General features: G+C 53.7%; 1 protein-coding gene across 1 annotated transcript in view; it reads right to left on the bottom strand.

The window, feature by feature from the left end:
• The window catches only part of OTOG (otogelin), a 100,297-nt gene that overhangs the window by 39,104 nt on the left and 47,098 nt on the right, over positions 1-14,095 (bottom strand). The window contains exons 28-33 of the mRNA XM_063711028.1: positions 13,867-13,986; positions 11,869-11,985; positions 11,019-11,175; positions 8,343-8,369; positions 5,665-5,832; positions 1,903-2,181 (exon numbers count right to left, since the gene is read on the bottom strand). Of these exons, the coding sequence (XP_063567098.1) occupies positions 1,903-2,181; positions 5,665-5,832; positions 8,343-8,369; positions 11,019-11,175; positions 11,869-11,985; positions 13,867-13,986 (868 nt within the window). The remainder of the gene's footprint in view (positions 1-1,902; positions 2,182-5,664; positions 5,833-8,342; positions 8,370-11,018; positions 11,176-11,868; positions 11,986-13,866; positions 13,987-14,095) is intronic.

The raw sequence follows: 14,095 nt of genomic DNA, 5'->3' as shown, positions 1-14,095 counted from the left end.
AGGGAAGCTCTGGCCCCGGCAGTTGGAATGAGGCTTCAAAGGGTGACCGAAGAAGAGGCCTGGACCCCTGATTTCTCCCTTGGGATGCCCTGCCACCCACCCTGCCCCTCTGGGACCCTGGTGCTCAGGCTTGCCCTGCATCCCAGGACACAGTAACCTCCTCCTTGCCTTGTCTCTAGCAGGGCTATTGCAGACCTCCATGGAGGCAAGAGGCTCTCCTTTGCGGGGTGAGGGGAGGCACTGGGGGATCCCTTCCCCTCTAGCCCAAGGCGTTCCTGGGCACCTAGCCCCAGAGAGCTTGCAAGGGAGGTGTTATTCCCCAGACTCAGCCATCTCTGTTCCCAGAGGGCCCCTGAAGGGCTTGAGAGTGCAGGTCGTGTGAGCACCACCCTCACTGCCCTGGCGGCTGGGCTAACTCTTAAACAGCACTGGGCGCTACCCAAAATATCTCACAGGGATTTACTCATTCAACCTCATCATCGTCCTAGGAAGTAGGCGCTATTATTACCCCCACTTTAGAGAAGAGGAAACCCAAGCACAGATGATGCTGAGAAAGTGAAAGGTTTTCAGAGGAGATGTTCTCAAAAGAGGCCCTGTGGCTAGCACCTTGACAAATGAGGGAAAAGTCTGCAGCCTATGGGGGGCTTGGAGGCAGACAAGTAGACCCCAGGCTACCTCGGCACAAGTGACCAGTTTCTGAACACACAGCCTGAACAGGGAGGTGTGGGTAGGCTCCGAAGCAGGCTCCAGGGAGCAGCCCCCACCGGCAGCTCCTCCAGACGCCCTAACCTGAACACTGCTGCCAGCTGTAAAGAAACCTGCTTTTCCAAAAGTCTAACTTACATTTGGGGAGCACCTACTATGTGCCAGCACAGGGCAAAGCCCGCGAGACACAGCCAGTCCTCACAGCACACTTCCGAGACAAATATCCCCATTCCACAGGTGAAGAAACCAAGTCAAGGAGATGAGGGTTCTCCTCCAAGGGTCTAGGACCAGGGTCAGGATTTGAACTCAAGGCTGTCCAGCTTCAAAGCCTGGGCTCATGCCACTCTGCCCCAGTGTCTTCTGGAGAGGGACACAAATACTCCCATCATGAGCAAGTCTTGTCATCATGGCCAGTGATAAATCTGTCCCATGTCAAGTTTAAGGGCAGACTCGATAACTGACCGCTGAAGGGAAGAATGAGCTCACCCAGCCCTGGCTTGGGTGGGGTTGGTGATGAAATAAGGAGGCTGGCTGAAGACACATTTACACATGTGTACATGCAAATGGATCCACCCACAGACACAGGTACCCCCAAGCCCCATGCAAGACAGAGAAAACAGTGAAGAAATTATGATCGCCTTCTCCAGGGTTTAGGCAGAGAACAATATTTTGGGGACAGACACACCTGGCAGGGCAGGCCCTGGACCCCCTTGGCATTGGTGGAAGGTCGGGGAGTTGCCCCATCCCTGTCCAGGGGCTTGGGCCTTCCATTGAGAGACGAGGTTGCTGGCCCCCAGACCTATCCCCCTTGTGCAGTCCTTGAACTCATGGGGCAGACATGTGACCTCATCAGCAAGAAAACTGAGCCAGCGGCTATGCATGCTGCAGCCAGGATCACACCTCCCCTCACTTCCACAAAGGCTGCTATATTTTTAGACAGTGTAATTGGCCTGTGGCAGAAGGCAGGACCCAGGAAATTGGCTGGACCCCAAGCACACTGTCCGTGGCTCCCTAAGCTGTCAACATGGAGGCTGGGCCACCTCTCATCTCAGGGTGGCACCCATGTGGCCCCCTGTGCCAGGAGAAGGAGGATTCTGCTTCTTAGGGGTAATTGGAAGGGTGAAGTGGGGACAGGGTGGGAAGAGCAGTGGACTGAGAGGGCCAAAGGGCCGAGGGTAATGGCAGGGGGTCGCCTACCCAGAAGGCGGAAGAGTGTGCCCCGGCGGAACACCTCTGTGTGTTCATACAGCCGCAGGGCCAGCACCGGGCCCGACGCATAGAGGAAGGAGCTGGGCTTGGCCAGGGACTCCAGGGCCACCAGGCCTGCCTGCCGTGTCCCCCGGTGCAGCAAGAAGGAGGCATGCTGTTGGAAGGTGTCACGGCCCTGCCACTTAGCCAGCTCCAGAGACCCGTTGGCTGTGACGTGAAGGAAGAAGTTGGGTCTGTCTGCTGCCTCCAGGGACACCACATCTGGATCTGCAGAGAACCACATGGGGAGGGTCAGTACAGGCAGAGGTCCAGACTGGTGGGCTGTGGGAACAGCATCCTGGCACACATCTGCTCTCTCAGCGAGTCTGGATGGCAGCACGCCTGCAGACCAGCAGGCCCTGCCCCCTACACCAGCCCCCAGCCCACCTACTCTGCCTGCCAGCTGCCCCTCACACCATCTCGCCTGAGGGCGAGCAGAGGCTTAGAGACCCCCCAGCTGCTGAGCCTCGGGAAGGTAACTGAACTATCTCCTTCCCTCCCCTTTGCATCCCTCTTTCCATTCTTCCCTCCTTCTGCAAACATGTTTGAGTGCCCTCAGTGTACCAGGCACTATTCTAGATACCCAGGATCCATCAGTGAATACAATAGAGGCAACTGCCCTGATGGGGTTGCATTGCATTAGACATGTGGGGCACACTGAAGGTTGGTGATTTGCCAGGCTATAGGGTCCCCAGCTTGGTCCTGCTCCTCACAGAATCCCACAGGGCCAGCATTGGCAGCCCTTCATCCAACTCATAGATAGGGAGAGGGTCCCAGAGAGAGAGAGAAAGGAGCTTGCCCAGAGACCCAAAGCTTATCTCTGTCCTCTCATTCTGGTCTCCATAACTGCCCAGTTCTAGGGCATGGGGGCTCTATGCCTAGTGGGCAGTTTCCCCTGCCCAGGGCCTTATGGGTCTCCTCAAGTCCCAAATCCACAAGCAGGCACAGGGAGTGAGCAGGGGCGGGAATCCCAGCTCACCACCCTGGCTGTGATGTGGGCAAGCGCATTCATGCCTGGGCTGTTGGAGGGATCATCAACGAGGTGTGTGTGAAGCGCCTGGCACAGCCTGGTGCTGGGTGGGTGCATCTTCAGCCCCTTCCATGTGTCCCCTGTGTCCCCAGGAGGGACGATAGTGTCCCTGTCACACCTCCCTGGGAAGCTGTGAGAAGATGGCAGGTAACGGAGACTGGCTTCATTATTCATGTTAATAATCACAGCTGCTGTTTACACATGACTCACTACATGCCAGGCACTGTGCTAAGCAAGCTGGTTACCTGCAGGTTATGAAATTCCTACGAGAACCCTGTGAAGTGAAAAATATCTTCATTCAGCAGCAAATATTTACTGAGTGCCTGCTGTGGGCCAGGCCCTGTTCTAGGCACTGAGGCCACAATAGGGAGCAAAATGATGAAAATTCTTGCCCTCATGGAGCTCACCATCCTGGGGGCTGTGGGGTGGAGACAGAATAAATTTCTATGAGAGGTTAAAAGGTGGTGATATTACAATTCCCATTTTACAGAGGAGGGAAGAGAGGCCCAGAGTCACACTGACGGCGGATGAGGGAGACAGGGCTGGATGCAGGCAGGCTGAGACCAGAGCCCAGCTATCTTCACCACCACACGGCTGGCCCCACCCATGGGATGCAGGCGTGGGCATGGGCAGCCCAGCATGGTAGGGCACTGAGTCCCAGCCCCAGCCCGCTCCACCGGATGCGTGACCTCAGGCAAGTCACTTCTCCTCCCTGGGCCTTGGCTTCCTCCTTCAAGAAGGCGGGGTTGGCCCAGATCAAGGCTTCTCCACTGTTTTCCCTGCAGTCCTCCTAACAGGGCAGAGACCTTGAGATGCAGAGTCTGGGGCTGTACTGTAAATATTCGAGTGACTTCGCCTGCCATCCTCTGTATTTCTTGTTTAATGCCTCGGTTTGGAAGGCAGCATGGCAGAGGAGTTTGAATGAAAGACTCTGGAGCCAAACGGCTGGCGCCTGTCACTAACAAGCACTGCACCCTTGGGTAAATCACCTAATCTCTCTGGGCCTCAGTTCCCTCATCTGTAGATTGGGAAAATAATAGTCCCTACCTCCTAAGATTGTCATGAGGATTAAATGAGTTGCTATACATGAAGCGCTTACAACAGTGCCGGCACATGAGAAGTCCTACAGAAGGGCAACGTATGATTATTAATAAATAAGTAACCTCCCCACCACAAAAATCTTCAGGTAACACTAGCACCCCGGTGACCTGTGTCAGGCTGTGGTGGTGACTCCCCAGAGCGGGAAGCCTGGGCCTCAGTGAATGCTGAGTCCTCCCCTCTGTGATGTTTCCTGCTCTCCACTTCTTCGCATAACCATCTTTCCCATCCTTTAAGGCCCAACTCAAGGGACACCTCCTCCATGCAGCCACCCTAGGTCCCACCTGGAAGGCACCTTTCCTTGGCTGCCCAGGACCCTGGGCACAGCCCAGGAGAAGCAGTATGGGAAGGGAGAGGGAGGAGCTTGGGTCCCCACTGGGCCCATGAGACCCAGGCCTGACTCTGAGACGGAGCCTGGACTGGAGCCCCTCTGGCATCCTGCCCCCAGTGACGTTCTTTAAGGCCAGGTGACTCCGGGGTTCTGCTTAGCATGCCCATAAACCTAGTGGAAAGGCAACACCCCCTCTGGACTACACATTACCTACTAGATTAAAATACTGGATGGAGAACAGAAAAGCCTCACTAAGCAGATGGCCTGCCACATCTGGAAGGTGGTGAGACACCCTTCGTCAGGCAGGAATGCACGGATCTGGGGATAAGAAATGTTTAGGGAGGAAGTGCTGTCTTTGGGGGTGGTGCTTCTAGCTGTCCTGCGGCCCAGTGCCTGACTCCTCACTCCCAGGCCTCCTTGTGCAGCTACGTGATTCTGCCAGGTACCACCTACCTCACCCAGGCTCACACCACCGTGAACATCACCTATACTAGGGATGTTGGCCGTGCCTGGGGCTGGGCAGGAGCCAGGACGTCCCTTCCCCTCCACAAAGCCCTTCCATGGCTCCCCATTGCCCTCAGGATAAAGTCCCAAATCCTGAGCTTAGCTTACTAAGTAAGAAAGAAGTTTCCCTTCCTGACTCCTTCTTACTCTCAGGGGAACATCCTCTATTTTAACAAGCCTCTCCTGACTCTAAGACTGAGTTGGGGGCCCCTCCCCAGTGTTCTGCCTTTGGGCACGTCTGTCTCCTCGATGGGACTGTGGGCTTCTGATGGGCAGGGACCTTGTCTCTTGTATCCCTGATTTCCCAGTACCTGGCTCTGTGCTTGGCATGGGATTAGGGCTCAGTGAAAGGGTGGGAGGCAAGAAGAGAGGTAGAGGGAGAAAGGGAAGAGAGGAGGGAAGAAGGGAGAGAGGGAGGGAGGGTGAGATAGGAAGAGAGGAAGGAGGAGGAGGAGCATGAAGAGGGAGAGCTGCCGCTTGGCTTTTCTGGAACACAGCTATTGCATACAGCAAGGTACAGAGGCACACCTGGGCCTTGGCTGCCCTGGCGGTTAGGGGAGCAGATGGAGAGCATCTCTGCAGAGGAGAAGAAGCTGACCCAGAAGCACCATCTCAACTGGGAGAGGGGCACTTGTCAGAGCCCCCATTTCTCCGGCCACTACAGATACTTAGGGCCTCAGCACCCTCCCCTCCTCCAGCACCCTCCTGCCTCCCAGAAGAGCTGGAGTGGGACTGGGATGGGCCTTACCATGGGCCTTGGCCTTGTACAGAGCAGCTGTCAGCAGGAAGCTCACAATGTCTGCTGGCGCCACATCCTCTGTCCTCACTAGGACTATGTCATCGCCCACCGCCTTCATGCCCACCAGAGCACCACCGGCTGCCAAGCTGGATAGCTGATAGGGGCCCTTACCTAGCACTGGAGAGAAGAGGCCCCATCAGCAACCTGGCCCCCATGGCCTGCCCACCTCCCATACCTCCTGCCCCACCCCTTGGCAGCAGTGGGGTGGGAGGGCAAGCTACCAAGGAGGAACTCTTGATGATGTCCTTCATCCTAGATCTCAGGGACCTTGATGACCCCGAGAAGGAAGGGACAGGATTCCCAGGCTGCCAGCCCCTGAAAGGAACAGACCCACTGCACAGTGCCTGAGTCACTTCACAGGGAGCCAAGGAAGAAGGCACCCACAGGGAGCACCTGGGCACCCCAATGTCTCTCCACAGCCTTCCCACTGCCTGAAACTTCACCATTACAGCCACTGCTCTATTCAAGGTCCCCTCTGGAAGAAGACGTCAGACCCGGTTTCTGCCCACCCCAGGCCTGAGGGACGATAAACCTGTTAGTGTTTATCTAATTATTTCAAACACATGTCACTGTTGAGTCTTTAGAATTCCTGTGGTTGTCAGTATAGGTTGGCACAGAGCATGGGCTTCCTGGACAATCACGTTGTAAGGATCTTCCTGCCTCTGCTGTGCCCCTGCCCTCCAATGCCTCCTCCCCACGGCTGCTGAGCTGCCCTCCCAGCCACGCCCCCTGGTGGGATGCACCAGTGGGTCTCCATGGCCCTCAGGACAGAATCTAAAGAGCCCAGCTTGAATTCAGAAGCCCTTCAGCCCTCAGCCCCTGCCCACCTCCCCCACTCCCCCCACGCCCTGGCTCCTGCCATGCTGAACTTCTCTTGCTCTTCCTGGAAGGAGCAGTGGTGTTATTTCCCAGCTCACATCTCATCACACCGTTCCACCCACTCAGAGTAGTCCTCCCCGTTTTGTGCCTGGCAAACGCCTACTCAACCTCTGGGGCCCAGCTCAAATGTCACCTCCTTGTGAAGCTCTCCCTGCACCCTCTCCTGCCACATGCAAATGTTGTCCCTCCTCCTCTGTGCCCCACCAGCTCTTGGAGCATGGCACACACCAGTTACAGCTCTTCGGATGAGGATCTGGATGGGAGGCCCACATCTGTCACTCCCACTAGATAGGAGACAAGCAGTGCTGGCTGTGCTGGCAAATGGCTAACAATGAGATCTCAAACAAAAAAAAGTGGTTTGTAGGGCTTGTGGATTTCCATGGCGTAAACACTCCCACCAGGGGTCAACTGGAAACTACCAACTGAATGTGGAGTTAGAAACACAATAGGTGCTAGAGAGGCGGCGTGAGCCTGCTCCGCACACCGCTGCGGCAGGACTCAGGGACCACTGACTTCCCAACACCTGGCGGGCCTGGACCAGAGCAAATGCTAGTAGAACGGAGCAAGGATGGGTGAGTGGGTGGGTGGGTAGGTGGAAGATGCTAGAAACAGCTTGTCCTTTGCCAGTTACTGCCACCCAAAATGCCATGGAAGAGAGAAAACGAAACAGCTCCATCTTGCTGAAATGTCTTGCCTGATGTCAGACAGATCCTGTCTGTCCCAGGGACCACAGTTCCCCCATTGCAGGCTCATTCCTTTACCAGTTGAAGGTCTGGGGCTGTCAAGAGCCCCTGGGGACTAGCATTTTGGCAGAACTGCAGTCCTGCGGATGCTCATGCTACACCCTGGTCTGGCCGTCATCTCGCAGGCCCCCAGATGGTATCCTGTCTCCAGTCTCTCCCTTCCACTTCACCCACCACAGTCAAGCCAAAATCTGATAATGCAGGCAACTGAGGACAAAAACTCTGGGCCTCTGCCCACATAGGCCTGCTCCTGGCAGCACAGTCCCTGGAGGAGGGTGGGGGATTGGAAGTCAAAGGCGAACAGCACTGAGGACCAGATGAGCATCTCACTCTGCCAAGGTCTGACCCTGGCCCAACTGGATGAAGTTCGGTGCTAAAAACTACTCCTGGGCAGCCCTTCTCTACCCCCACCCACCCAATCCCAGTGATTAAATTGATGAATTGGCTCTGAACTGGACATTAACCTCCCCTGGGTCTTTGGTTATGACCTGTGTTTTCACCCTCGTTAATCTAAATGTCAGAGCATCTCCCGGAACCCTGTGACCTTGGCTGAGTTTGAAGATGAATGTGGCAGGCCACATGTTTTGTTCCACCCATAGTCAGAAAGGGCAGTTTGTGTCTGCTTTTGCCAAAAGCTAATCTTCGGGGAACCCAAGGTGATGTTCTGTGGGCCTGATGAGCTAGATTATGAAGGCGGAGGAGCTGGCGCATCAGTGAGAATGGGGTTTTTCCTTCCTGGTGGGGCTGCCCTGCCGAGCATAGTCCCCGGGAGCTGGCCTGCCTGGGCCCCGGACAGGGGCTGCAGGAACTGCTGAGGATAGAGGTGCAGGACACCCCTGGGCCCTTCACTGTCAGGGCTCTCTCTGCATGATGGGGGCCCTCCCAGTCTGGGTCACGGCTCTTCCAGGGCCAGCAGCGCCTCAGGATGGCTGATGCTGTGTGGCGTCAGGACAGGGCTGGCAGTGCCTGAGCCCCTGAGACTCTGCGTGGGGAGGAGGGGCTTACCTTTGTTAAAGAAGTCACAGTCATACGCTGAAAAAGAGAGAACAGGAACTTCCTGAGAGCCAGCCCAGAGCCTGGAACAGACAGACAGAGCCAAGGCTCCCAGCATCCCAGCCTCCCTTCTTCCCCAAGTGCTGGGCCTGGCCTGCCTCCCACATGTCAAGATTTGGGAATGGTCATGGATGCAGATGTCTTAAGTGGAGGAAATAGAATGGCTCCTCTCTGGGCCAACAGCACGAGGCTCAAAAACTGGCACACAGTAGGCACCTCAGCGATGTGTCAAGTAAATGAACAAACGAATGAATGTTGAAAAGAAGCGGGTGTATTTTGTGTGGCGCCAAAGAGCAGGATTAGAACCAAAGGGTGGGAGTTTTAATCAGAAATGTTGCGGAAGGCCCCCAGAGGAATGCAAGCACAAGATGGAGGCTGGTCTTCCAAGGGCCTTCCGTGGGAAGGGGACCGGGAGCCCCCAGCATCCCCGTCTTCTTCAAGCCCCTTGCACTGCAGAGGCGCTTCCACCAGCCGAGCTGAGAAGCTCCCGCAAGCGTGAGCTCAGCTTGCCCTCTAGTGGTCATCCCCAGCACCACACCCTGTTCCCCTAGACCCTCAGCTGCAGATTCTCAGTCCACTGAGGTGTGCCTGGGACCTTGCAGGAGACCCCTAAAGCCAGCAGCAAAGCCATGAGGAGCCAGGCGGATAGATCTGGGATAAAGCTTAGGAGCAGCATGCTTCACACATAGGCATGGTCTGAAGAGAGCCACCGACTCACTGCACACCCCAGACCACAAGGTCAATGCATCTGGGGTCACCCTCCAGAAAGAACACTAGGAGTCAGGAGACAGGCCCGCCATGTGGCTAGGGGCACGTGCCTGCCTCTCTCTCCATCTGCAGACTCAGAAGGCTGAACCAGAAAATTAGAAAATCTCCAAGTTTCTGGTTTCCAGGGTGTACCCAGTCAAGGTGTGGTAGCCGAGAAGAGTCATTAAAAAGCCAGCTCTCTAGAGTCAGACCTGAGTTCAAATCCCACCTCCCTCACTCATCAGCTGTGCATACTGGACCAAATTACTTAACGTCAGTGAAATTTAGTGCCCTCCTCTAAGGTGGGACCGCTACGTACATCTGCCCAATGGCCCTGCCAGGGCCTGGACCAGGGTAAGGCAAAGTGCTCATCTTGGATGTGAAATTTAAGGGGCTACCAAAAATCTCAGTAATCAAGATAAATACTATTTTAATGCAATATTTTTAAAACATCAAAATTAATGCAAAAATATCCATGATAAATAAAATATTACAATTTAAAAATAAAGACAAGATCATTAACAGTCTCCCACTGAGCCGGAGTAGAGACTGAGACAAAAGGAAACATTAATACTACTGATCCTTTGATAGTTTGTTCATCACAGTATTTTTACAGCAATTTTTATTTTACAGAAATATTATATTGAAACATTATTTCTCTTGATTACTGCATTTTTGGTGCCCCCTGAAACTTTGTACCCCAGGTAAGCACCTCAATCACCTCCCCCTAGTCTTGCATATTAAATGAAGTAATGCACATAGGCACAAGGCCTGGCACACAGTGGACCCTCAGCAAGTGTCCTTCTGCTCCACCTTCTTCCTTTGGCATCTTGCCTGCAGGCCTCAGGGCTCTGGACATGTCAGTACCGGGTGTCCATGAAAAAATGACAACAACCCCCACATTAGCACAGGGCACTGTGCCAAGTGCTGTACATGCAATGCCTTGTTTAAACCTCACAGCACCCTACAAGGTAGAAGCAGTTATCTTCACCCTTCTATTACAGACAAAGAGACTCAGAGTGTGAGGAATATGTCCCAGGCCAACTCAGTGGAGCTTGGGGCCAAACTCAGTCAGTCTGACCCCAGAGCGCAAGGCTGTGTAATGGCCATCGCACCCCAAGGTGAGGTGCTTGCACGAGGAAAATCCTTTGGTGCATGGGAATAAATAAAAAATAATCAATGAAGAATTTAGCCTTCTTTATATTTTCTTTCATCTTTTAAATATTAATTTTTAAATCTGTTTACGTATTTTACATCAAGAGTATATCTATGGATGCATATCTATGTACGCATATGTATGTGCACAAAATGATTTTACTTGATAGGGGTGTGCAATGAAAAGCATCTGCAGACCACCATTACTCTGAATAAATTGATCATCTGTGCTGCCTCTGATGGGACCTGCAAACCTCAGCTGACAAAGGACTTCTATATTCATCACCCAGTTTGGTCCTCAGAGTCAACCTGGGGGGCAGGTCTATTCCTGTTTCTCAGACAAGAAAATTGAGCCCCAGAGAGGTTGGGTGAGTTGTTTGAAGTCACATAGCTTGCGAGTGGTAGCTCTGGGTCTAGGCTCCTGACTCTTCTAACAAAGTGGCTACGAGCTCGGGTTCGCATTGGACTCTCTAGGGATGAACCCTGGCTCCTTGAGCATGTTACTTGATCTCTCTCTAGGCTGTTTGTTCAACTGTAAAATAGGAAATATATAGCCCTGTTTCAGAGGGTAGTTGTAAGAATTCAATGAATAACATGCCCAAAGCAGTTGGTGCTTGGTACATTCTAAGTACTCAGTAAATGCTAGACAGACTGCCAGTACCCCTAGGGCATGCCCACAGGTGACACTCTACTCTGTCCCCTCGGGTGATTGTCTGGGACACTCACGGCAGAGGCGGGGGGTTCGCCAGTCAACAGCCACCCCATGCTGGCAACACTGGTGGGCATAAGCGGAGACGCTGGCACAGAAGCACTCACAGTCACCACCCCGGCTGCAGCCACATGTGTCTGTCAGGCAGTTTGAGTAAAACCAAGTGACATCAACCTGGAGGTCAGAAGTTAGAGGTCAGAGGACAGATCCCAAATGTCAGATCTGCATCTTTTCAGCTGATGACTACCAGCACCAACATGAAGGGACCACGGGATAGGGTGAGCTATCCTGTCTCACGAGGTGTGAAGGGAGAAGGACAAGGAAGCGAGAACTCCATGGTCCAGGCAGATGTCCACTTTTGAGAACTAAGCTCTCTTCTCACCTTAGTCTGGGCTGTTTGATCCAGGAGCCAAGAGTGGCTGAACAGGAGTAGAGCCTGAACTGCCTAGCCAGGGCCAGAGACAGCCAAGGCCAATCTGACAGCAGCCTTCAAGGCCTGCAGGGTGCCATGCAGTGCTGAGCCCCAGCCTCCTCTGTGTGCACTGAAGCAAAACAGGCAACAGGTGGTGCCTCAGCATGAGGGCTTTGGGTCGACCATTTAGAAGAACTTCATGATAAGGAGGAAGGGCCAGATCAAGATGGGCTTGAAAAGGGCACAAGCTCTGTTTGCCTGGCTGTCTGTGCCTGGTCATCTGGGGAAATAGGACGGACTCATCTGAGCTGGCTGGAGGCACGGGAATGGCAGAGGCAGATCTTCCCTGGAGATCTGAGCTGTCTCCTCTGAGACATGGGGGAGTCTGAGAGCTGAAGGGATCCCAGGAAAGTGGAGGGGGCACTCGGGAGGAGCCAAGGCTGGGGTCCACTCACCACAGGGTGGCAGATCTCAAACACCTCACTGAGCAGGATGCTGCACTCCTTCTTGGCAAATGGTTCTCGGAGAGGATTCAGGACACACATATCCCGAGGATCGAGGGTGTCTGGGCACTGAGGGGCAAAGGCAGGGCTGCTGATCTCCCTACTTGCCAAATGCCTGTTGCCTGACATGACAGACAGATTTTAGGGTGGCCGCCATGATCCTTGCCCCCTGATATTCATGTCCTTGTAAAATCTCCTCCCCTTGAGTGTAGAAGGGACCTATACCTTGCCTCAAACCAACAGAATATGGCCCAGGTGACGGGATGGACGTGGCCATGTGTATGTGATCACACGATTCCCAACATGAGATCCCAGAGCCCATCTTGCTGGCGTCTCTCCCTTGCTGGCTGTGAGGAAGCAAGCAGCCATGCTGGGGGACCCCACATGGATGGAAGTGTCAGTGGTCTCTTGGAGCTGAGGGTGGTCTCTGGCCAAAAGCCGGCCCAAAATATGGAAGCTCCCAGTCCTACAGTTGCAAGGAGCTGAATGTAATCAACAACCATGTGAGCAGATGAGGATGCAGTTCCTTCCCCAGTGGAGCCTCCAGATGAGAGCCCAGCCCTGGCTGACACCTTGATTGCAGCCTTATGAGACACTAAGCAGGGAACCAAGTCAGGCCGTGTCCTGACTCCTGGCCCACAGAAACTGAAATAATACATGTGTGTTGTTTAATGCCACTAAGTCTCACAAAATTTTTACATAGCAGTAGATAACTAATACAGATGTTTCTGATGTCTGCTGAATCTCCTTCCTTAGACTACATTTTCACTGGAGAACCCCATGGTATGCCAAATGGCATTAGCAAGAGAGAAATATGATGTATATGGCGGTGTGGGGACAACAAGGGTTAGTCACCCACTGAGCTTCTCTAAAATGGGGGTGTGTTAGGGCGCACTTTTCAGAGGCTGTGGGAACCCTTGTCCCACCTCAGGATTTCAGAGGCTGTGGGAACAGCCCTGCCCCACCTGGAGCAGTTGAACTCCAGGCCATGCATGACTGCTTCCCTTACCCCAGTCTACACAGGCTCATCTCCGTGTACTTCCCAGCAGGGCATTAAGATCACTAAGTCCAGGAGAGGCAAATATGTAACACTCATATCACCACTCTCCACTGCTGCTCCTATGGCAGACATAAATAATCGATCACAGTCCTCCTTCCAGCTAAGCTTGACACAGATCTTGGATGTTTCTCAACATAGCTCCCAAGCAGTCTCTTTTGACCAATCAGAGTTGTCACATGAAGTGAAATCTATTCATCAGCCCTCTCTTAGCTCAGTCCCCTCTCTTTGCAGAGGATTGCAGAGATGGGACTTACTCAAGGTCACCCAGAAAGTCAATGGATGACCCAAGACAAGAACCCAGGTCTCCTGCTCTCAACTCAGTGCTGTTTCCCCCACAGCTCACAGATTGGCAGCCTCAGTTAGACATCTCGCAGACTGTCCTTTGGGCAGACCCCCTCATTTCTATCTCTGCTAGTGTTGCCCTTCCTCTCAGAGACCTTATCTCTGATATATTAATCTATTTAAGCATGGCCCAGCCTTTAAGTGCCAGCACCACTCTCATCTCCTTCAGGAAGCCTTCCCTGATTGCCTCAACCCACCTCAGTCTCTCTTGGTCTCTTCTCTGTGCCAGACCTAGTGCCAGGCACTGGGAAGCATCATCATGAGTGACCATCTCTCCTGGGACAGACTTTATCACCTTCCCAACCCTCCACCACCCTACCAGGACTTGGTCCAGGGTAGGGTGGGCAGCTGGATTTGTGAGACAAGACTATGCATGATCTTTGGGCCATAGGACAGAGTCTAGGGCTAGGGATGCAGTCAGAGGCTGAGAGAACATTGCAGGAGAAACCTCACACCAGCATCCCTCTTCCCTGACCTTGGGCCGGGTTCAGTGCTGGCAGCGCCCATCTGAGTGAGGGGCATAAGCCAGCCTGGAAGAGAGGCTTTACCTCAACTGCAGCCCAACTGCTGCCAAACTCCTGGGGGTTAGTTAGCTCTAGGTTCTCCGGGGTCCTCATCTCATTGATGGTTTTTAAGTCAAAGTTCCCACAGAGGCCCGCCAGCTGGCCCTGAAAGGAGAAAGGACACCATGGTCAGTTGCAGGCCTGCCAGAGGTGAGCCATGGGCAGAGGGGTCACCATGAGCCCAGGAGTCTATCATAGACCTAGAAGCCACTGC

This window comes from Gorilla gorilla, chromosome 9 (genome assembly GCF_029281585.2).
Source record: "Gorilla gorilla gorilla isolate KB3781 chromosome 9, NHGRI_mGorGor1-v2.1_pri, whole genome shotgun sequence".
NCBI classification, from domain to species: domain Eukaryota; kingdom Metazoa; phylum Chordata; class Mammalia; order Primates; family Hominidae; genus Gorilla; species Gorilla gorilla.
The sequence above is the reverse complement of the archived record's forward strand: the minus strand, read 5'-3'. Positions and strand labels throughout refer to the sequence as shown.